This window comes from Nicotiana tabacum, chromosome 17 (assembly GCF_000715075.1).
Source record: "Nicotiana tabacum cultivar K326 chromosome 17, ASM71507v2, whole genome shotgun sequence".
Lineage (NCBI taxonomy): Eukaryota > Viridiplantae > Streptophyta > Magnoliopsida > Solanales > Solanaceae > Nicotiana > Nicotiana tabacum.
In genome coordinates, this window is record NC_134096.1 from 105,206,605 (window position 1) to 105,232,010 (window position 25,406).

A 25,406-nucleotide genomic window follows, 5' to 3' on the forward strand; every position below is an offset into this window, starting at 1 on the left:
TGACCTGATTGGTTCTTAATTATTTTGTTGCTTAATGAAAGATATTTTATGAGTATGTATTATTACATAATTTTATCCAATAAAGTTGGGACCTTTTTTTGCTCTATAGTAATCAACCCTTTATATTCTCTTGGATGCATCAAAACAGTAACCAATCAACCACACATATATATAGTAACGATCATGCTTCTAATGGAGGCATATATGAATGAAGCTCCAATATAAATATTACTCACTTTTTAACTTCTTATATTTTGTATAATACCAATCTGTTCAGCGCTATCAACTCAAATATACTCCTCTCTTCTATTTTTTGAACATAATATTAACCATGCACCTACACATGTTTCTGGCATGTTTTTCTTCTTTTCTTTTTCAACAACAATTTTGCATCATGTATATATCCTCTGCAACGCTGCCGCATAACGATCGAAAGTAAGCTTCATTAGCATTTAGCTATAATTTCTTGAATATCACTCAAAATCTAATTGAAAATATGACCCTCCTCCCCTCTTTCAAAATCTCATCTTTTCCTAATAATTCAAAGGACTTCTGGCAGGCATGGAAAAGATCTTTTTTACATCATCATCATTAAAATTTAACATGTACTGGTAGGTTAATTAATATTTTTATTAGATTACTAATTATTACTTAAGAAGAGATTTATTTGTAAATACCTAATAAGGGTAGAGATCTAATTGGGTAAATACTTTTTACCATTTCAGTGCGTAGAACTTAAAGGGTCATAACGAAACTGATTAGTGGAGGAGTGTCAGTTGGATCCAAAGTTGAGAACCGTTAAAACCTTGTAATCAGCTCCGGATTCTCATTGGAGGCTGACCGCTGACGGCGGAGGAGGATGGAGGCGGAGGAGGGAAGCAACAGGAGAAACAGAGGGAGTTCTTCAGCTTCTACTTGAAAGATGTGTTGGAAAAAATAATATCCCGCCCACAAATAATATCCACGATAAATAACAATACCATAAGAGAGTAACAACGACATCAATTTTTTTAACGGGATAAAATACAATATCGAGCGGAGCAATATAGTACTACTATAATATTACAACTTGGTAGTGTCAAGAGACTACTACAACTTCAAAAGAAATAACACTCTTTATTTTTAAATACCTCACTACAATATTACTTCCACTCTATTTTCTCACATACTACATTCTGTGAATTACTCTCTCTACGCTCTATTGTGTTCACTCTATTTTGGTGTGCTTAAAATGAGGAACGAAGCCTGCTATTTATAGCAAAACTTGCTAAACTTTCAGCCAATCAAAATGCTTGGTCTTTTCAATTTGCAAAATCTATCAGAAAACCAACTTTAGCAAATTGGTTTTGCAACTTATTGTTGCCGCCCATAATTGCTTCCTCCAACTTGTTTCCATCTTGTTTTTCTTTATTTATTTTATTTATTTAGATGAGTCCCATAAATCCCCCCCTTAATTTTGATTGTTTCTTTTTCATTTCAAGTCTTGATCTCAATCTCCAAAAATCTTCAAACTTGAGAGGCTTTATAAAGATATCTGCAGTTTGATCATGAGACTTCACATATTTGAGCTCGACTTCCTTCTTGGCAATTTATTCTCTGATGAAGTGATACCTTGTATCTATATGATTGCTTCGATCATGATACACCTGATTCTTCGCGAATGCCTATGCAAATTTGTTGTCAATACAAATCTCTGTAGCTTCAATTTGGGGTAAATTAAGCTCCTTCAATAATTTTCTTAACCAAATAGCATGACAGGTATAAGATGTTGCTGCTACATATTCAGCTTCATAAGTCGAGAGAGTAACAATTGATTGTTTCTTTGAACTCCACAAAATAACAGAACCACCCAAGAAAAATACAAAACCAGATGTGTTATTTCTATCATCAATATCTCCGGCATAATCACTGTCACAATATCCTATAAGGTTAAAATCACCAGAGGAAGAATAAAATAGCCCAAAGTCAATCATACATTTTAGGTAACGAAGAATTCTTCTAGCTACCTTCAAGAGAGTGGAGTTAGGAGTTTCCATGAAGCGACTTACTACTCCAACTGCAAAGAGTATATCTCGCCTGGTACAAGTCAAGTACCTCAAACTTTTCATAAGACTTTTAAAAAATATGGGATCTACTTTTTCTCCTTCATCAAACTTGGATCATTTTGTTCCACTCTCCATCAGTATGTTCACGGGGTTGCAATCGAAGAACTTCTTCAAGATCTTCTTCGTATAACTTTCTTGAGAGATGAAAATTCCATCTTCCATCTGCTTCACTTCTAGGCCCAAGTAGTATGACATGAACCCTACGTTTATCATCTCGAACTCACGGGACATATCTTTCTTAAAAGCTTCAAACAAACTTGGGTTATTACCCGTGAAAATAAGATCATCAATATAAAGACAAACAAGAAAGATATCTCCATTTGTGTGAACTTTAAGATAAAGAGCATATTCATGGAGATAACGAGTAAACCCATTTTCTTGAAAATACTTGTCGATGCAACTATTCCATACCCGTGGGGCTTGCTTCAACCCATATAAAGCTTTGTTCAGCTTCAATACTTTATCTTCATGGTTTTTGACCATGAAGCCCAATGGTTGTTCAACATAGACTTCTTATTCAAGATAGCCATTCAAGAAGGCTGACTTGACGGCTAGTTGATGGATCTTCCATTTCATTTGGGCCGCCAAAGAGATCAACAAACGAATTGTCTCCATGCGGGCAACAAATGCATAGACTTCTTCATAGTCAATGCCTTGCCTTTGCTTATAGCCTTTTGCCATAAGTCGTGCCTTGTATCTCTCCACATCTCCATCGGCATTCTTCTTTGTCTTGTATAACCATTTCACTCCAATTGCGCGATGACCCATGGGAAGAGTTGTTAACTCCCAAGTGTTGTTCTTCTCTATTGACTCGATATCCTCCTCCGTGGTTTGTCTCCACCTTTTGTCTGTAAAGATTTATCAAAGTTCATTGGTTCACTAACAGCAAAGAGACAATATAAAAAATCAAAATTAGTAACTTCTTTTGTGCCATCATTGAGCTCTTGAATGCTCCTCGTCCTTTGCGATTGTTTATTTGAACTTTGTTGAGAAGAAGGAGATGCAATATTAGTTGGTGAAGGAGGTGGAGTTGCATCTTGCATAGGTTCCACGGTCTCTGGTTCTTCTTCATCACCAAAGTATGGAAGAAAATCATATGAAGTTTCTTCCTGAGCTTCCCAATTCCATGCCAATTCTTCATTAAATTCAACATCACGACTCACCACCACCTTGCCGCTGCTTGGGTTGTATAACTTGTAGCCTTTTGAATTCGTATTATAGCCAACAAACACATGCTTGACACTTCGATCGTCAAGATTTACTCTTCCTTGCTGTGGCACATGAGCATATACTATGCTCCAAAGGATTTTCAGGTGCTTGACACTTGGCTTTCTTCCACTCCATGCTTCTTGAGGAGTTTGATCTCTAACATTTCTTGTTGGAGACCTATTGTTCAAATAAACTGCACAAGAAATAGCTTTTGCCCAAAATTCCTTGGGCATACTTGTAGCTTTTAACATACATCTAGCCATATTAAGAATCGTTCGATTCTTTCTCTCTGTAACTCCATTTTGTTGGGGTGAATAAGGTACCGTTAGAGGGCGATGAATTCCATGAGACTGACAAAAGCCATTAAATTCTTTTGAAGTGAATTCGCCTCCTCTATAAGACCTTAAAGCCTTTATTCCATAGCCACTTTCTTTTTCTACAAGTACTTTGAATTTTTAAAAACAGCAAAAGTTTCAGATTTTTGGTTCAAGAAATAAACCCAAGTCTTTCTACTAAAGTCATCAATGAAAAGTAGAAAGTTTTTATTTTTACCAAAGGAAGGTGGATTGATTTACATCAATGTGAACAAGCTGGAGCGACTTGTTGATCTTGACATGGTCTCCTTTGGAAAATTTCTCCTTGCATGTTTTCCAAGAAGACAAGCTTCACACAATTGATTGGGATGGTTGATTGATGGCACCCCATGCACCATGTTCTTTTCTTCCATTGATTTGAGCGCTTCAAAATTCAAGTGCCCAAATCGCATGCGCCAACACCATTATTTATCTTGCACATTAGCCTTCAAACACTTTGCATCAATTATATTAAGATTCAGAGAAAATAATCTATTCTTTGCCATATGCACTTTAGCAATTAGAATTTCACTTGAATCTCTAAGCCAAAGATGCATATTTTTCATGTGGATGTCATATTCCTTTTCAAAAAGTTGGCCCAAACTCAAAATATTACTTTTTAATTTTGGCACAGAATAAACATCTTGAATTAATTTGTGGCCATCATTTTTACAAGAGATCAGAATCGTACCTATCCCTTCGATTTGAATCTTTGACGTACCTCCAAACAGGGGCGGACCCACGTGGAGAGGTGAGGGGTCACTGGCACCCTATAGGCTCGGGAAAAACCATGTATATATTACTATAGATACGTCGAGGACCCCTATAATAATTTTATTGTGCCCCCAGAAGAACAAAATGCCTCTTGGTTGCACTGGTTTTGCGGGCTATTTAGTTCCACTCCCTCCAGACCCAGGATCGAGTCCCAACACCAGCAATAATTCACCATTTCTTTTTTTTTTTTTTTAATTGAACGACAATTTAGTACTCTATATTTAGTAGACAAAATGGTCTCCGAGCCACTTAAACTTGTATTTAATTGTCAACCCGGTACATAATCTTTGTGCTTTCCCATTTGAACACCCCAACTCAACTATTCGCACATCAATAGGCACACTCAGTTGAGCGTGTTTCTTAGTCGCGATGACATAATTGACACGCCACTTAATTAGCCTTTTATAGTTTGACATGTGTAATTTGTGGGTCCTACTTTAAAAAAAAATTAATTTACCAAATGATTCTCAAAATAACCCATCCTCAATGGGTTCTACCATCTCCACTGAAACACTACCTCCTCCCACTTCTCTTCTTCTTTTTTTTCCCAGAACTTCGTTCCGGTGTACAGCAGCAATACCGCCGCTAACACTGCCACCATCTTTTCTATGGGAAGCCTACAATCCATTTTCTAAACATCAAAACTACAATCCAGAAACAAAAAATATGAAGAAGAAAGAAAAAAATCTTAATAAAATTTTGAAACCCAAATATTAAAATAAAAGAAAAATCGCTTTTGCTCAAGTTTTCTCATCTTCAAATCTAGTCCTTTGTAAATTAGAAAAAATGAGTCGATTTGACCGGGTCAATTCACCAGAAAATATTTTTGGCCGGAAAAAAATTATGACGCTCATATCTACACTCAGATTGTTGGCACATGTATTCTTTCTTTAAATTAGAAGGTGATTTAGGAGTAGCTTAAATAGTTATTTGCATCGTATTTAGTGAAAAATAATCTCAATGCTTGACTTATTAAGGAGAAAAGAAGTGGGAGAGGAAGGGGGGAAAGAACAGAAAAGTTGGAAGAGAATTAATTAGGGAGAGGAAGATGAAAGGGAAGGGAAAAATGGGAGACGAGAATTCTGAAAAAGAAGAACAAATGTGGGAAGGGGAGGTGGGAGATGGGAAGAACAGGGAAGGGAGAAGGGGACGGTGGAACTCACATGATTTTCTTTTTGTCTTATCTTTTCATTTTTAATTCTATTTATGTTTTAGTATTTATTTATTTTTACATAAAAAAATGAATTCACGCGCCTAATTTGCGTGAATTACATACAATATTGCCATATCACATATGATATTGCCACATAAGCATAGTCAACGGTCAAATGTATCTATTGATGTGCGAATAGTTAAGTTGGGGTGTTCAAATGGGAAAACATAAAGTTTTTGTACCGGGATGACAATTGAGTACAAGTTTAAGTGGCCCGGAGGCCATTTTGCCTATTTAGTAATCAACTTGGTTTATTTATTTTTTAATTCAAACATTAATTTAGTACTAGTACATAGAAGTCACTTAGTTTAATTTTTTTTTTTTTTAAAATCTCTCCATCTAAGCTCCAAAACTCAACTTCTCTTCACGATTAGTTCTTTGTATCCTCTACACAAAATACTCAAAAACTCTATTGGAGATACATCTTTCTAGACTTTAAAAAGTTAATAAAGAGACATAAAAATAATGAATAAAGAAAGTAGTAAAGGGGGATAAAATATTTCATTAACTAGTTTCATTAGTCAATAATCTTTATCTCTAACCAATTTTTATTATTATTTCATATAGAAAAATAAAGACAACTAAAACCCTTCTCCCTTCCACGTTTACTCTGGCAAAGTAGCAAGTATTCGTTTCTCTGAGATTTCGATTGAGACTTTTTGGACTGCTTACAGACTTTTATTAGTCATGATTTTGTTTAAGGTTTTTATGTTTTTGAAGATTCTTTCGGCCACGAACTTGTAATCACTAAGTTTTCAAAGAGTTGCACGCCAAACTTTATTGCAACTAATGTTATTTTCATATTTACGTTAAAGATAATGGTGCCCCCGCGGCGTTCAAATCCTGGGTTTGCCTCTGCCTCCAAAGGACACATTACCTCTCACCGACTTATTGATCTCCTTAAACTTGTCTTTGCATCCACACATATGATTGCTTACTCCATTGTACAAATACCAAGAGCTATAATCATCATTGTCTTCTTCTTTGAGTGCCAACAACAATGTGGACTCATCTTCTTCTTTCTTATTGTTAACAAGGTCAGCTTTCTCTTCAACACTGCTACGACATTCACAAGAGTAATGGCCAAATTTATGATAATTATAACACTCAATTTTTGATTTGTCATACCTTTGTCCATTATTTTCTTGGTAGTTGCCACGTCCTCTTCCTCCTCTTTGTCCATGAACACGACCTCTGAATGTTTGATGGATTTTAACTTCATTGTTGAAGTTGTTACCATTATTTCTTCCTCTTCCATGACTGCTCCGACCTCGTCCTCGTCCTCGTCCATTCGCTCGATAGCCTTTTTTACCTCCATAATCCTTAAATGATGCCTGAGTTTTAAGAAGTTGCTCCAATAATACTTCTTGTCTCCTCTTGATCTTTTCTTCATGGGCCTGTAAAGAACCCTCCAATTGCTCCACCATCATAGAGTCTAAATCTTTAGACTCCTCAATAACACAAACTACAAAAACAAATTTAGGTGTTAAAATGCGAAGGATCTTTTCTACCACACGGACATCTTCTATATCCTCCCCTTATCTTGTTAATTGATTCACAATATCCTTCATATTTGAACAATAATCCGAAACGCATTAGGACTCTTTCATTTTTAAAACTTCAAAATCAGCCCTTAGAGTTTGGAGTTTTACCTTCCTCACCTTGTCAACTCCTTGAAGAGAATTTTGTAAAATCTCCCAAGCTTCCTTTGAGGTGGTAGCATTTTCCACCTTCTCAGACATGGAATTATCCAAACATTGGTGGATGAGCGTGAGAGCTTATTGATCCTTCTTCCTTGTCTTTTCCGAGACATCTTTTTTATTTTGAGGTAGAGATTTCTCATTATCGGGTATTACATACCCTCTGTCTACGATTTCCCACACATCCTGGGAGCCAAGATCGGCTTTCATGCGTAAACACTATTTCTCATAATTATCTTTTGTGAGACGTGAGTACTTAAAAGACAGCGGACCATTACTCGCCATGGCTCTGATACCACGTTGTTGGGAAAAATAATATCTCGCCTTAAGAATAATATCCACGATAAATAATAATATCACAAGAGAGTAACAATAACACCAAATTTACTCTATTTTCTCACAGATTACAATCTGTGGATTACTCTCTCTAAGCTCTATTGCATTCATTCTATTTTGGTGTGCTTAAAATGAGGAACGAAGCCTGCTATTTATAGCAAAACTTGCCAAAATTTCAGCCAATCAAAATGCTTGGTCTTTTCAATTTGCAAAATCCATCAGAAAACCAACTTTAGTAAATTGGTTTTACAACTTGTTGTTGCCGCCCACAATTTCTTCCTGCAACTTGTTTCCATCTTGTTTTTCTTTATTTCTTTTATTTATTTATTTAGATGGATTCCACAAGATGGAGGTGATGTGGATATGGAGAAATTATCGGTGTCGTCCATTGGAGCTGAGATTTGAGAGTGAAGAGTGAGGAGAAATTGATGAATTTAAACTATACATATGCGTAGAGAAATGAAAAACGATGAGTTTTTACTTATCTATAGATCGCATAAAAAATAAGAGACTTGCTTTAAAATATTTTTTTTTTCCTTTTTTTAAAAAGAATTATGAAATTGCAGAATCGTTTTTAACTCAGGTGACCTGAATTACCCTTTGTACAAAGTAAACAATCCGAATTATAATTTACTTCAATTAATAATTGGAGTAAAATTACACTTTCTGTTTAATTTTATTAAAGGTAAATAGCCATTAGTCAAATTTTATTAGGACTAAAGCTGGAATAAAACAATATTGATACATCAAGCAAAAAGGGCTCTTAAAAATGATTAGATGGGTGAATGATAAAAATGTTGACCTTGGAAAATTTTAATGTTATTTAGCAGGAGGGATTCAAAGATCTTCCAAACCTAGAGCGCGCAAGGATTTTAATTCGTTTATTTTGGGCTAAACCCACAAGATTTTTTCTAGAAGACCTCATACCATTATGAGTATTCTTACGTCTATATTTAGCTTTTTCTTTTTAACTAACTGTCACGACCCAAAATCCACTATAGGTCGTGATGGCGCCTAACGCCACCGTCAGGAAAGCCAACAGTGATCGATCAATTTAATTACTCATTTTATTACTTTCAAAATCATAAATTTTTAGTAAGAAAGGAAATTTACACTTTTAAATCCACGGGAGCGTACAAACTTTGTAGTTTGTAAGAGAAATGAAAGGGGATGATAATATAGAGAACCGTAAGCATCAACTAATATATCCCAAAATCCGGTGTCATAAGTGCATAAGCGTTTACTAAGGAGTACAATAATAATACAACATCTGTCTGGAATGTAAATAAGACAGGGAAAAATAAATAATACGATGGGGAATCTATGGGCAACGATACGTAGTCTGGAATGTAACTAACCATAACGTCTCCCCAGCAGCTGCGCCTACGCGCCAAGATGGCCACCAAATAAACGTGTCACACCCTACACATTTAGTGTAGAAGTGCAACATGAGTACGTAAATCAACGCGTACCCAACAAGTATCTAGCCTAACCCCAGAGAAGTAGTGATGAGGGGTCGACATCGATACTTACTAGTGGTCTAGTAAATCAATATGGTAAATTATAAATAGATAAGAAGCAAAACAATAGTAGTGAGGTAAATCTGTAACTAACACAATCTCCAAAAATTTCTTTAAACAATATCAGTTTCTCATCTCGTATTCTATCTCAACAGCACAAAAAATACCTAATGCCAATATCAAATAAATAAAAAATACCATATAAATGTAAGGCATCAGTGGAAGGAAAAATTTCGTGAATATTCGGACTGCTAGCGATATAACGCACGATTGCGTCGAAGTCGTACGACCAGATTTCAGAAAGAATATGATATTGTCGAGGCGATCGACCCGATCCCATCATAACGTGTATACTGTCGAGGGTTGAGCGGCATGAACCATATATGCATCTATTATACTGCCAATGAGAACGACCCGCTCGCATGAGAGTGTGGTACATAATCTTGCCGAGGTGTTCGGCCCGCTCCACAAGAAAGAAAATGAATTATCGAATTACGAGACACGAGCTTATGATACAGTATATGAGCACAATGTGAGTATAACCTTTACCGTTTCTCAAATAAATTGCCAACAACTCAAGGTAGTAAGGCTCAGCCTAATATATATGTATATATTTCTAAATCAAATTCAATTATAATTTTAATTAATTAAGCCAGCAGAATGAATTCAAATATTCCAAATATTACATGATAAAGTCCTAAGTTTACTCGGACATAAATATGCTTTAGCTACATACGGAATCTCATCACCTCGCGCATAGGTAGCACCCACAACTAATAGCACATAACAATTACATCATCTAGAGGGTAGTTTTCCCCTCACAAGGTTAGACAGGAGACTTACCTCGCTCCGAAGTTCCATAATCGGTTCCAACGCCACTCTAACACCTCAAACCAAAAGCCCATTGATCCGAACTAGTCAAACAATCATGAAAACTAATAAAAATATACTCCAACATCATAATTAATTTATTTATAACAATTTCTAACTCCGCTTGAAAAGTCGATAAAGTCAACCCTCTGGCCCACGTGCCCGGATTCCGAAAATTCTTGAAGATAAAATTTACCCATGACACCGCTAACTTAAATATATAATTTATTCCTAATTTCATGTCTAATTTCGTAGTAAAAATATAAAAATACCAATTTCTAGGTTTTCTACCAAGATCCAAAATTTTTACAAATTTTCATGCTTAAATCCATATATAAACCATGTATTTAACTTATAATGTGAAAAGATCACTTACTCTATAATAGATGATGAAAATGGCACTCCAAAATTGCTCCAAAGTCGGCTCCCATGGACGAAATGAAGTGAAAATGAGCCAAACCCCCGATTTTAAAAGAACACTGCCCAGTCCGACCTTCTTCGCGAACGCGGCACTGCCCTCGCGTTCGCGAAGCACAACCTGCTTCAGCTCCAAAATCCTCCTTCGCGATCGCGAAGATAGGCTCGTGAATGCGATGCCTTTCCAGGCCTGGCCATCGCAAACGCGGAACCATCCTCGTAAACGCGTAGGCCAAAAACTCCCATGCCCAGCTTACCTTACGCGAACGCGACCAGTCAATCGCGAACGCAGAGCACAACTGCCCAGACCTTCGCGAACGCGAATTCCTTATCGTGAACGCGTAGAACAAAAGGGCCCAGTCCAAAATTCCTTCTTCGGGAACGCGTGAGGCCCTTCGCGTTCGCGAAGAACAACACCATCACCAGCAAACTAGCAACAACAACTTAGCCAAACTTGGTCTGAAACCACCCTGAAACACACCCGAGGCCCTCGGGACCCCGTTCAATCACACCAACCAGTCCCAAAATATGAAACGAACCTGATCGATACCTCAAATCACACCAAATAATATCTAAATGATGAATCGACGATAAAAATCCTTCTTTGAACTTTCAAACTTTCAAAATTCGACGAACGCGTCCGAATCATATCAAAAAATTCTAGAATGATGCCAAACTTTGCGTTCAAGTCACAAATCACAATACGAACCTATTACAAGTCTCAAAATCCCAAATGGACATCGATAATAACAAAGTTCACCTCAAACCAAATTTAGAAAATTCTAAAATCTTCAAAATGCCAACTTTTCACAATAAGTGTCGAAATGCTCCCGGGCGACCCGATACTCAATCTGAATATATTCCCAAGTCCGGAATCATCATACGAACCTATTGGAACCTTCAAATCCGGATTCCAAGATCGTTTACTCAAAAGTCAAATCTTAGTTAATTCTTCCAATTTAAAGCTTCCGAAATTAGAATTTTCTTTCCAAGTCAACTCCAAATTTTATGAAATTCAATTCCGACCACATGTACAAGTCATAATACTTGAAGTGAAGCTACTCAAGAACTCAAACCGCTGAATGACGCGCTAGAGTTCAAAACGACCGATCGTTAAAAGGAGGTAGAAGTTGATGCAGTGCGTTAGAACTATAGCTATAACTCTTGAGGAATCTTAAGCACTAATTGAGTCCTACGGGTAATACTTGTGCTTCTTCTTCTGGTAGATTTTAATTTTGTTTTCATGATTGAAAGATTCTACAGAGTAATAGAAATTACACTAGTTCATTCACGTAATTGAGATTTTTTTCCCTAATGAATCCATAGAACTTTATGAAATTGGATTAGTAAATTTTATGAATAGGTTAGAGTTGATAGATTAGTAATTACTCATCGTGTGAGTAAATATAATTCGATGAATTAAGAGTCAAATATGAAACCTCGAGGGTTGGGTATTCTAAATTAGCTATGAATTAGCCTAAACAAAGAAATTAACATGAGATCGATATTATGTAATTATAGATTGATTGGAGGAAGTTGTACGCATTGCTCGAGATGAAACATTTGGTATTTCGGCATGAGTACTGTGAGTAGTAACCCTTCCGCAATTTGTATTTTCATAACATACATGATTTATATATGATTTTGAAAATAAATGTGTTACCGATGCTTTGAAATTGCATGTGGGGCAAGTCATTTACTCGATATGATACCGAAATGGTTATTTGAGATGATTATTGTTGTTTTAAATACTCTCGTTGTTACTAGATATTTTTACTGTTACTGAAATAAAATTACATGATTTGATAAGAAATAATATGCCCTTTATTATTTTGAAAATGCTTTCATTCAAGTGTTGACTGTTTACAAGAAAGACTATTAATGGGAGGAAACTTTGAAGGATCCCGTAGCTAACGGTAAGTTCGTTAGATCTGGTGCACCTTGTATTTATAGATTACCGATTACAGTTATAACTCTCGCTAGTGGGAAGGTAAAACTAGCATACAAATACAGTTTTCCCTCGAGTAGGGACTTACAGTTATATTTGAACCCTTTCACGAAGGGGTCCACACATTGATACAGATTACATAATCCTTTCTTGGAAATCTCCCAAATATAAAGATTTACTATGACACAGTATTTACCGAGTTTATTATCGATTTGTTAGAACAACCATATTCTATAACGGCCCTACGATAAAGCCAGTTAGAAAAGTACCAGCCTCATAAGAAGTCAGTATGGAGCTCCCACCGGATTGTGTATGCACCATAGGTACAAGTATTATGATAGAGCTTCAAGTTGTGGATGTGAATTATACATATGTGAAGGGAGGTCATAAAATATATAGAAGATATGAGGCGAGATTTTAAGGTAAGTAAGGTAAAGGTGAACAACGTACGAGATACTCAAATGCAGAAGGTTGTGAATAGTCCATACTTCAGATAGAAGGCCAGAAGCGCTGAGACTCAGTATCCAGTAATGATAATGGCATCGTCAGTGGCATATTTTCCGTCCTATGGCTTCTATGTATCGAGAGGTATAGTTAAAAGAGTAAATAAGAGTTAGAGACGATGTGATGTCTCACTTGATGTTCCAGAATAACACGAGGAAATCTATAGTGCAAGCAAGTTGAAGGAAGGTTGCGAGTAGTATAAATGGATATGTGTAAATTGCAAACTAAATTATGGTAGAGCGACAAGGTTTTAGGAAGGCAGGAGTAAGGATAAGAAAGAGCGAGTGAGAAGGTAACAAGAATGGATAAGTCCTCGGGATTAAGCCCACGAAAACGAGAGAGCTGATGGTTTCTCAAAGTTATATAAAGCTCAGTATAACCTGAATGAACTCAAAGGAGTCTAAGACTAGTAGCATTTAGAAGATATGGAATGCTACCCTGATAGTAGAATGAGGGTGTAATTGTGATAAGTAAAGGATAACGTTTGGGCCTTCGATTGAGTAATGATTTTATAAATTGTACGGGATTAAAATACCCACGTGAGGAAAATCACATTGGGATGCTATGAAATATGGTTTTGAATGTATAGTATCGCCCCTAGGTGGATCAGTCTAATCACTTCAAATGTTCCTCGATGCAACGTGAGCCCTAGTGATTACGTAAGAGGTTTCAAGTTATCAGTGGTAGATTGTATTTCAATATTGAGGTGAATCAACAATGAATGGATAAAAGTCACAAAGTATGAAATGAGATTAGGTCGTCATTCTTAAGATGAATAGTAATGAGGAAGCATTAAAGGACTTAGATTTATACATATGGGATAAGCAACGAAAGTAACCTGGAGTTTGGTAGCAGACCTCAGTAAGGATAAATCAAAGTAAGAGTTATGGTATAGTATGGCCTACTTAGATGTAGTAAGACTAATGATACCCATAGGAACAGCTTGTCATAATTTTATATATGTTCACAAAGTGAGGCCTATAGATTGGCTAAAAGATGGAGGAAAGAGGAGAGAAAAGTCGCATAGGCGCACATACAAGGTCCGAGTCGTACAAGCTACATGATAGAAGGTAGCAATATTTACGAGATTGAAAAAAATTCCGACCACAAGTCATGGTATGAGAAAGAGGCCAAAAGGGAGGAATGTCCGGGCCTTTGGATTTATTCACAGAACAGTTGCCTAGATGGCAAGAAGAGTACTAAAGTATTCGCAAGGACTATAAGTTATGATAATGATAAGTGTATTAGTCAATATTCGAGGACGAATGTTCTAAAGGGGGAAATGATGTTACACCCTATGTTTTCGTACGTGAAAGTACGCAATAAGTAAATTGATATAAGCTCGGAAATGAGATGTTACATCCCACATTTTCATACGTTAAAGTTTCGTCGTAAGTTAATCGACGTAAGCTCAAAAATGAGATTATTTTGAGATTATAAGCATTTATGCTATTTCAAAACAAGTGATAAGTAAATTCGTGACGGTGAGAGGGTAAGCGAATCGAAGAAAACGAGTTTCGTCGAAGTTTGACAATTTGGGATAAAATATGGTCCGAGCTATAATACTCGGTATTTATGGACTAGTGCCATACAAGGTACCACATGACTATGATAGTAAAGTGTATGAGGTGTGTTAAAAGTGAGTAGTATTTTAAGTAATTTGAGGTAATTCTTAATTATGTGGATAATTAGTGATCTTAGTGGGAGATTAATTATTTAATTAGTGTATTTGGACAAGTTTTGATTAAACTCCAACGTGGCAGCCCAAAGAACTCTTGATAATGAGTCTTAACCCACAAAGCAAGATGGCACAATTAGAGGACTTTGTGGCCAAAGTCATCAAAAGAGTGGGCCTACACCCATTATGATAAAAGACCTCTCATTCACCTAAATGAGGTGTTTGTCTCTACAAAGTAAAGAGTGAGATGCTTATATCTAGTCTTCAAGTAACGGATGGAGCTCACAAAAATCTCTTTAAGAGAGATGCATCTATAAGTAACAAATCTCCTTCAACAATTTCATACGAAGTTATACTGCGTAATATCAATGGGATTTGCAATTCTAAGAGAGCACGGTACAATCTTTCTCAAGAATATCATACGGATATTTTTCTACTTCGATCCGCTATTACGTGTTGTCGCAATCAACGGGTATTAAAGGGATTGTCAAGATAATCGGTTCAGGTATGTTAAGGCTATCCCTTCTTTCTTTTTGGCATGATCAATACGATTCAAACGAAATGAGCAAATGCACAATTTCCATAAATGACTCTTTTCATAGAAATACTAGGGGTGTCTTTATTCTTGATTCCCCATGTGAATTATTATTATATCTTCTGTTTATGGGTCTTAGAAAAATACGTATTTGATAAAGTTTATCCGAAAGGCATATTAATTTTATGAAATTTCAAGCAATCTTATTAACATATTTCTTATGCATTTCATGCATTTATACATGTACATTGACCTATTACCAGATGGCGTTATATACGCGTATATTATATGTATATGGGATATGGGAAAAGGTTATGGCGTTATATACGCACCACCACTTGATCAGCTGGTATACATTGATGATTTTGCCCACAGTGGCCGAGATGATATGATGGGATGCCCTCAGAGGCTTGATGATGTTATGAACGCATATACCTAAGCATCGTCACGCATTTATACGCATACGCATGACGTTGAAAATATTAATGATTCACAGAGTTATTCGGACTTACATGTCGAGTCTTTTACTCCATGTCTCTCTCATGTCTATTATTTACTAATTTTTATTTCTTACATACTCGGTACATTATTTGTACTGACGTCCCTTTTGCCTGGGGACGCTGCATTTCATGTCCACAGGTTCCGATAGACAGGTCGAGAGTCCTCCAAGTAAGCTATCAGCTCAGCGGAAGGTGTTGGTACGCTCCATTTGCTCCGAAGTTACTTGTTTGGTCAGTATGATTTAGACGTGTATTGTTTGGTATGGTGGGGCTCTGTTCCAACCTTTATGACAATTATGTATTCTTAGAGGCTTGTAGATAAATGTCATGTACGTAAAAGATTGTATGGCCTTGTCGGCATATGTTCAGTGTACGAGTGGTTATTTTGGTCTTATAGGCTCGTATGTCTTATGTATAAGTTGGTATTTCATGTTGTATTCTACTTATCTCACGGCAGCCTCTCCAGCCCAATTATCTATGATAGTATGATACGAAAAGATATGTTATGTTGGTACTCGGTTGAGTAAGGCACCGGGTGCTCGTCGCGGCCCATCGGTTTGGGTCGTGACATAATCAAGGACAAATGAATGCTGGTAGAGGTCATGCGAGATTTTTTGCATTTACTAGACAAGATGCTCGGCCTCGAATGTTGTGGTTACAAGTATTCTTTCTGTTTGTTCATTTGATGCACTTGTGTTGATTTATCCGAGAGCTACTCACTCATATATGTCATCGTACTTTTCTTTGAGGTTTGGTAGCCAGCCTGAGCTATTGGATGATCCTTTTCTAGTTTCTACTCTTGTTGGAGAGTCTCTATTAGCTCAATACGTGTATCGTGCTTGTCGGATTCGGGTTGAGGGTAGAGATACTCTAGCTGACCTTATTGTACTCGATATGATTGACTTTGACATGTTGATGGGAATGGATTGGTTATCCTTTTGCTATGCTATCGTCGATTGCCATGCAAAGATAGTTAAGTTTGAGATACCAAACGAGCCCAGCTTTGTCCTAAAAGGGGGTCAGGTTCCAGAAAATTGCAAAGTTGTATCTTTTATGAAGGTTCAACGGCTTCTAAAGAAAGGTTGCTTGGGTCTCTTAGCTATTGTAAATGACACAAGAAAGGAAACAATTAGTATAGAAAATGTACCAGTGTGAGAGAATTTTTTGATGTATTTCCTGAGGATTTACCAGGATTACCTCCAGTACGAGAAAGATTTTGGTATTGATTTGCCACCTAACACACAACCCATATCGATACCGCCCATATCAGATGGCACCAGCAGAGTTGGAGGAGCTAAAGCAACAACTGCTGGATTTGTTAGATAAGAGTTTTATCAGACCGAGTATATCTCCATGGGGTGCACCAGTACTGTTCGTAAAGAAGAAAGATGGATCTCTAAGAATGTGCATTGACTACAGGCATTTGAACAAGATAATGATACGCAATAAATATCCTTTGCCTCATATAGATGACATGTTTGATCAGTTACAAAGAGCTGCCCACTTCTCAAAGATTGACCTACGGTCTAGCTATCATCAACTTAGTATCAAAGATGAAGATATTTCTAAGACTGCTTTCAGAACTTGGTACGGGCATTATGATTTTCTTGTGATGCCTTTTGGCCTGACTAATGCTCCAACTGCATTCATGGATTTAATGAATAGGGTGTTCAAACCGTTTCTGGATAGATTTGTAATAGTATTTATTGATGATATCCTGATATATTCTCGTAGCCAAGGTGAACACGAGAATCATCTGAGGGCTGTGTTGCAAACATTGCGACAACATTGGCTTAATGCTAAGTTCTCAAAGTGTGAATTTTGGGTGGACTCAGTATCATTTTTGGGGCATGTTGTATCCAAATATGGAATTATGGTACATCCTAAGAAGACAGAAGCTGTGCAAAAATGGCCCAGACCTACTTCTCCTACAGAGATTCGTAGCATCTTAGGCTTGGCAGGCTATTACATGTGTTTTGTGCAGGATTTCTCCAGAACAGCAGCGCCACTGACCAAGTTAACATAGAGATATACAAAGTTTAAGTGGACGAGAAATGTGATCAGAGCTTTTAGAAACTCAAAATATGTTTGACAACAACACCAATATTAGCTTTACCATCGGGTTCTGGAGGATTTACGGTGATTTGTGATGCATCAAAGGTGGGATTAAGATGCGTTCTCATGCAAAATGGTCGAGTTATCGCTTATGCTTCGAGACAATTGAAAAAGCATGAGCAAAACTATCCTACACATGATTTGGAGATGGCTCCAATGGTATTTGCTTTAAAAATTTGGAGGCGTTACCTATACGGTGAAACTTGTGAGATCTATACTGACCATAAGAGTTTGAAGTACATTTTTCAGCAGAGAGATCTGAATCTTTGGCAGCGCCGGTGGATGTAACTACTCAAAGACTATGACTGTTCTATTTTGTATCATCCTAGAAAAGCCAATATGGTACCTGATGCATTGAGCAGAAAATCTATGGGAAGTTTGGCACATATAACCCTTACAAAAAGACTTTTGGCCAATGATATTCAGAGACTAGAAGGTACATGTATCAAATTTAATGTGGGAAAGTAGATATATTGTTAACTTGTGTTCAAGTCTAGTATTCATTAGTCGAGTGCATTAAGGCCACCCAATATGAGGATGGGCGATTATGCAAATACAGAGATGAGGTATTAGCTGGTAAAAGTAAGGATATGATTATTGAAAGTGAGAGTGTTCTTCAAACAGGTGACAGACTATGGGTAGCAGACGTAAATGGTTTGAGACATGCTATTCTTGAAGAAACCCACAACTCTAGATACACTATACATCCTGGATCCACAAAAATATACCATGACCTGAAGCAATTTTATTGGTGGGAAGGTATGAAGAAAGATGTTGCTAACTTTATTTCTAACTGTTTGACTTATCAGCAGGTCAAGGCTGAGCATCAGCGACCCGCAGGACTACTACAACAAATTGAAATTCCAGAGTGGAAATGGGAAAGAATTACTATGAATTTTGTCACCGGGCCACCACGAACCCTTAGAGGTTATGAATCTGTATGGGTTATTGTAGATCGACTAACAAAATCAGCACACTTTTTGCCAGTGAAGACTACATATGGTGGAGTAAGGTATCCAACGATATTTTTAAATGAAATTGTCCGACTTCACGGAGTTCCAGTATCCATCATCTCTGATAGAGGATCACAATTTACTTCACGCTTTTGGAAATCTTTTCAAGAAGCATTGGGTACATGAGTAGATCTTAGTACTGCATTTCACCTATAGATAGACGGGCAGTCTGAACGTCCTATACAGATCTTGGAGGATATGTTGAGAGCTTGCATTCTTGAGTTTGGAGGTAGTTGGGACGTTTATCTTTCTTTAGCTGAATTTACTTACAACAATAGCTTCCAGTCCAGTATTCAAATGGCACCGTACGAAGCATTGCATGGTAGAAAATATCATACTCATATCGGATGGTTTGAAGCTGCTGAGACAAACTTATTGGGACCCTACTTAGTACTAGAAGCTATTGACAAGGTCCAATTGATCAGACGAAGATTACTCACAGCTCAAAGTAGACAAAAGTCTTATGCAGATAAGAGAAGAAGAGATTTAGTGTTCACAATTGGGGACAAAGTATTCCTATGAGTCTCCCCTATGAAAGGTGTGATGCGGTTTGTCAAAAGAGGCAAGTTCAACCCCAGGTTTATAGGACCGTATAAGATACTAGACCGAGTGGGAGCTGCGACTTATCGTTTGGCACTTCCTACCGAGTTGTCTTTTATTCATCCAGTATTTCATGTCTCAATGCTAAGAAAATATATATCAGACTCATCTCAGGTGCTTGAAGTACCACTATACCGCTCGATAAGAAGTTATCTTACGAGAAGGAGCTGATGACTATTGTTGATAGGCAAGTAAGAAAGCTACGGTCAAAAGAAATTGTGTTTGTTAAAGTATTATGGAGAAATCATACAGTTGAAGAATCTACATGGGAAGTAGAAAAAGATATGCAAGCGAAGTATTTCCATTTATTTCCAGAATGTAATACCCCAATATTTTAAATGAGGACATATTGGATATTTAGTAAATAATTTAAGTCTAAAAGGAAAAAAAATAGAACTAACTAATAAAACAAAAAGAAATAAAGGAAAAAACGATAAGGAATTGAAACAAAATGGCCGAAGCTCATTAGAACATATCTGCCAAAAATTGAAAAGGGTTAGGGGAAGGGGAACGAAGCAAAAGCTTCAGGAGAAACGAAAAAAAACCCAAAAGCGGACAGAGAAAGAAAGAAGGAAAAGAGAAAAGAAGGAGGAAGAAGTTGATGCAGTGCGTTGGAACTATAGCTATAACTCTTGAGGAATCTTAAGTACTAATTGAGTCTTATGGGTAATACTTCTGCTTCTTCTTCTGGTAAATTTTAATTTCGTTTCCCATGATTAAAAGATTCTACAAAGTAATAAAAATTACACTAGTTCATTCACGTAATTGAGAATTATTTTCCTGAAGAATCCATAAAACTTTATGAAATTGGATTAATAAATTATATGACTAGGTTGGAGTTGATAGATTAGTAATTACTCATCGTGTGGGTAAATATAATTCGACGAATTAAGAGTCAAATATGAAACCTCGAGGGTTGGGTATTCTAAATTAGCTATAAATTAGCCTAAATAAAGAAATTAACATGAGATCGATATTATGTAATTATAGATTGATTGGAGGAAGTCGTACGAACTGCTCGAGGTAAAATATTTGGTATTTCGACACGAGTACTGTGAGTAGTAACCTTTCCGCAATTTGTATTTTGATAACATGCATGGTTTATATATGATTTTAGAAATAAATGAGTTACCGATCCTTTGAAATTGCATGTGGGGCAAGTCCTTTACTCGATATGATACCGAAATGGTTATTTGAGATGATTATTGTTATTTTAAATACTCTCGTTGTTACTAGATATTTTTACCGTTACCGAAATAAAATTACATGATTTGATAAGAAATAATATTCCCTTTATTATTTTGAAATTGCTTTCATACGAGTGTTGATTGTTTATAAGAAAGGGTATTAATGGGAGGAGACTTTGAAAGATCCCGTAGGTAACGGCGGGTTCGTTAGACCAGGTGCACCTTGTATTTACAGATTACCGATTACAGTTATAACTCTCGCTAGTGGGAAGGTAGAACTAGCATACAATTACAGTTTTCCCTCGAGTAGGGACCTACAGTTATATTTGACTCCTTTTACGTAGGGGTCCATACAGTGATACAGATTACATGATCCTTTCTTTGAAACCTCCCAAATATAAAGATTTGCTATGATATAGTATTTACCGAGTTTATTATCGATTTATTAAATTGATTTCTGTTACAAGAAGTACATGAATAGACTAATTGTATTTGCCGTTTTTAAGAGGGCATTTTATTTTTTATGATAGTTTCTTATTATTATTATAAAGGCATATTTTCTGACTTGTCCTGTCACGACCCAAAATTCCACCACAGGCGTCGTGATGACACTTAGTCTCTAAGACTAAGTAAGCCGATTATAATTATAATTCAAGCCAATTTATTTTTTAAACATATAATTATAATGCAAGTGTCAAAACCAACAGCGGAAATAATTACAAACAACCTCCCAAGACTGGTAATACCGAGTCACAAACTCTAACTGAATACATGAAGTGATCTCAAGGATCGAATACTCAATATTGTTTGATTAATAATTAACAATACAATAAAATGGAAAGACTCCAAGGGACTACGACGACCAAGCAGCTCTACCTTGAATCCTTGCGATCACACTCTAACTATGTTCGAGTCCGATATCTCCAATACCTGACTCTGCACAAAAATGTACAGAAGTATAGTATGAGTACACCACAGTCGGTGCCCAGTAAGTATCAAGACTAACCTCAGTGGAGTAGTGACGAGGTACAGTCAAGACACTCACTAGTCTAATAACCTGTGCAATATAGTATATAAGAATAATAGAAAACAAATAACAATAATGGATACACTAATCAACCAGTGATATACATAGAAGGGAAACATGAACACCATTAATATTGCTCCATAATTAATAAATACAAGTACAATAAATTAATCTATTCCTTCAAATATAAATCTTTCGCCTATATGCTTCTCAAAAAATAATATTCAGAATATAATACTTTCCAATAAATATATTTTGAATATACTCCCTTCAAATAAATATCTTTCAAATATAATTCTTTTTAATAAATCTCTTTCAAATATAATTCCTTCAAATAAATATCTTTCAAATATAATTCTTTCAAATAAATCTCTCTCAAATATAATTCCCTCAAATAAATATCTTTCAAATAAATCTCTTTCAAATATAATTCTTCAAATAAATATCTTTCGAATAAAAGTCATCATGTGACACCTCATTTCAAAATCATAAAATACGGGTCTCAGCTCACTTTCATATTTTTACGGTACCTCGTGCCAATTTCTTTATCACAACCGCACGTATAACTCACGTGCCAATATCATCATCATTTAAATATGGCACCCTGTGCCCACATTTCATATCACAATTGCACGGACAACTCACGTGCCAATATCATCATTATTTAACCACGGTACCTCGTACCCACATTTCATATTACAATTGTACGGCTAATTCACGTGCCAATATCATCATTATTTACTCATGACACCTCGTGCCCACATTTCATTTCATAATCCGCCTGGCAATAGCCGCAAGCTCCTATTTTCAACATAGATCAGACTATTATCAAGTTTACCGAAATAACAAGACAAATTGCACAAGATATAGAAATAAACACAAGAAAAATCACAACATCACATAAAATTTTCCAACGCAATAACTCCACATCATCACATATCATTCCTGACAATAGTCACCCTTATCTCTCCTATAGCCACCCTTATCACTTCTATAATAGCCTCATTTATCCCTCCGCCCTGACAATATCAATAGCCACCTTTATCGCTCCTATAACGACCATTATATCTCCCATATCCACTCTTATTACTCCGCCTAGGCAATATCCCAACACACATAACAACAGTGAAATGCCATCCTTATACCCACATAATATCAACAGTGGAATGTCACCCTTATACCCACATAATAATAGTTCAAATAACACAATAATTTACACGGAATATTATCACGGCAACATAACAAAATCAATTCATATCACAATTTGCTCAATGGCCACAACTAATTCCAAAGATATAACAAAATTAATTAATTTTACAACAAATAGCCCAAGGCTCCACACAATGTGTATAAAACCTCAAAACAACAATAGAGATAGAAAATACTCAGTATAGGGCAACACCTCCATTAATCCAAATTCTTGATAATTATATTAACGCCTCAGTTTAAACTTATTTCATTAATTATTTGCAGATGAAAAATCCAAAATATAATTATTTTTAGGAAATGTCAAAGGTCCCAAACATATATGAGAAAGGTTTCCCAATTTGACAAGGACTATAAATTTTCCTTTTCCAAATCTATTAGGATAATGGGTTTACCTAAACCTATAGGGACTATGAGTTTCCTAAAAATATAAGAAAATAATTCAAGCCACAAATAATAATTTTTAACAAAAGGTCTCACAACATTAAGAATATCCCTCCATCTTCCAGTGAAAGATGAAAAATGACGCCGGTGAAATTGGGGATTCATTACTCCTCTAGCAAATGCTATGTTGATCATAAAACTACAAAAAAATGTATGTCGAAAATGGAAGTCAAAAGACGATAAATGGTCTATAATTACCGGTTAAGATGGTAAATGACTCATACCGCGATTCCACCGCAAAGCTATTAGTCTATATTACATCCTCGCACAGCTAACGCCTATTCTTACGTAGCTTTTATGACTTCGATAATCAGTGGTGTTTGATTACTATTTGACATAATACGAGCTAAAGACGGTTTTCATATCCCAATTCAATATGCGCAGCTTCTCACATTTAGTTACTAGTATTAAAAATGAAATTCTCAACTTTGTTTTTCATTTTTTCGACATTCTGACATCTATTTTGGACGATATTTGCAGAAATTATAGCGGTACGATATACACCAGCAATAGTATATGGGTAGAAAGAAACTTCAACATTGCTTGCATTTTGTTTGAAATTGCTGTCATTTTTGTCAAGTTATATGTGCAGAATTTGTAGGGATGCATGGCGTTTGCACAAGCAAGCATGACAAAGACATGACATGCTCTTTTCGTTCCAATTTGGGTGCTCAGAAACATATTACTATGACAAAAATTAAATATATAAATAATTTATACTAGCAATACTTTTTGTTGGGGAACAAGTTGAATTATATTTCTTGTGCTCTTTCAAATGTGTGTAATTTTCCATTTAGAGGAAAGTGAGTAATACTTTGGGATACAAGAAAATATTATATGCGTACTTAGGGACAAAGCGTGCATAATATAATATGATAATAATCAAGGTACCCAACTAAAATGAAAAAAATATGATCCAAATTCAAAAATTGTTTTACGTTTTAATTTGCAGCATAAAAATGGAATAACCGAAGTTCAAACGAATAACAATAATTATTACGGCTCAGTCCCAAATAAATTAAGATTGAATATATGAATTTTTACTAAAAATATTCCCCATTTAACATTACAAAAAAAAAACAAATAACGAGTGCAGGTTCTCTATATTTCCTACACTGATAGGGATAGAATACCCCTGGAAAGCAAAGATAACGTACATATATTAATACGACTAGAATATTAATACTCCTAGAAAGCGTAGATCTAAAGTACATATTAATACGACTAGAATATTTTTCAACTAACTAGTACAGTCTATATATAAATCTTTTTCTTCCATTGTAGTTTTATCTTTCGATAAATTTATAATGATTCTGAGAAATTTTAGATCTTTTTCGAGACAACTTTATTCTATGGTATTTTAAGTTTACCTCATCCGCATTTAAAACTTTCACTCACCAAGATTTCAAAGCTACGGACCAGTTCATTTGAAGATCAATACAAAACATGATTAAACTATCTCAAACAAAAATAGAAAGAAATGATCGGTCAAAAATAGATCCTATCTATTTGTTTACATAAATAAAACCTTAACAAGGAACTTACTTAACTTCTGATTTATGATCTTGGCTGGCCTATACATAATTTTCGACCTTTTAATTGATAACTTAAAGAAAGAAAGCAAAAGTGATAATTCTACGTTTAGGAAAAGCAACTGTTTTATTGGGTTTGAAGATATCATTCCAAAGAGACGTAGTTTTCAAAGAACGGAAAAGGAGAATGAAAACCCCTAGGTTGGTCGTTTCAAAATTCATACTCTACAAAAGTTTTGTTTGAAAGTCAATGTCAAAAGTAGCCAATTATACCTGAAATAGAGACAATATCAAAGTTTATGACTGCGCGCCCGAGGTCACCAAGACTGAAGCCTAAAAAATAATCTTAGCCATGTACTTCCATTCAATACAACTGCTGAAAATAATATACAACACGTACTATTTCCATTCGTCAACTCTCCTTATATATATATGCCATCTCTAAACCCCTCCTTTGCCATAATCACAAACACATTACCAATTCGAAGCATTCAGCATAACCCCCAACGAATTCAAAGGAAACACTTCCAGCATAATCAAAAGAAAAGAGAAAAAAACACTTATTCTTTTCCAGCATAGACCAATATATACATATAAATTTTTTTTATAGAAATTTATAT

The 25,406-nt window shown here is 35.8% G+C and overlaps 1 protein-coding gene across 1 annotated transcript; it reads left to right on the forward strand.

Moving 5' to 3' along the window:
* Positions 1-16,932: 16,932 nt before the first annotated feature.
* Positions 16,933-19,312, forward strand: LOC107777939 (uncharacterized). The gene is made up of 4 exons (XM_016598108.2): positions 16,933-17,033; positions 18,107-18,213; positions 18,285-18,789; positions 19,069-19,312. The coding sequence occupies exons 1-4, from the start codon at positions 16,933-16,935 to the stop codon at positions 19,310-19,312; spliced, it is 957 nt and encodes a 318-aa protein (XP_016453594.2).
* Positions 19,313-25,406: the final 6,094 nt, after the last annotated feature.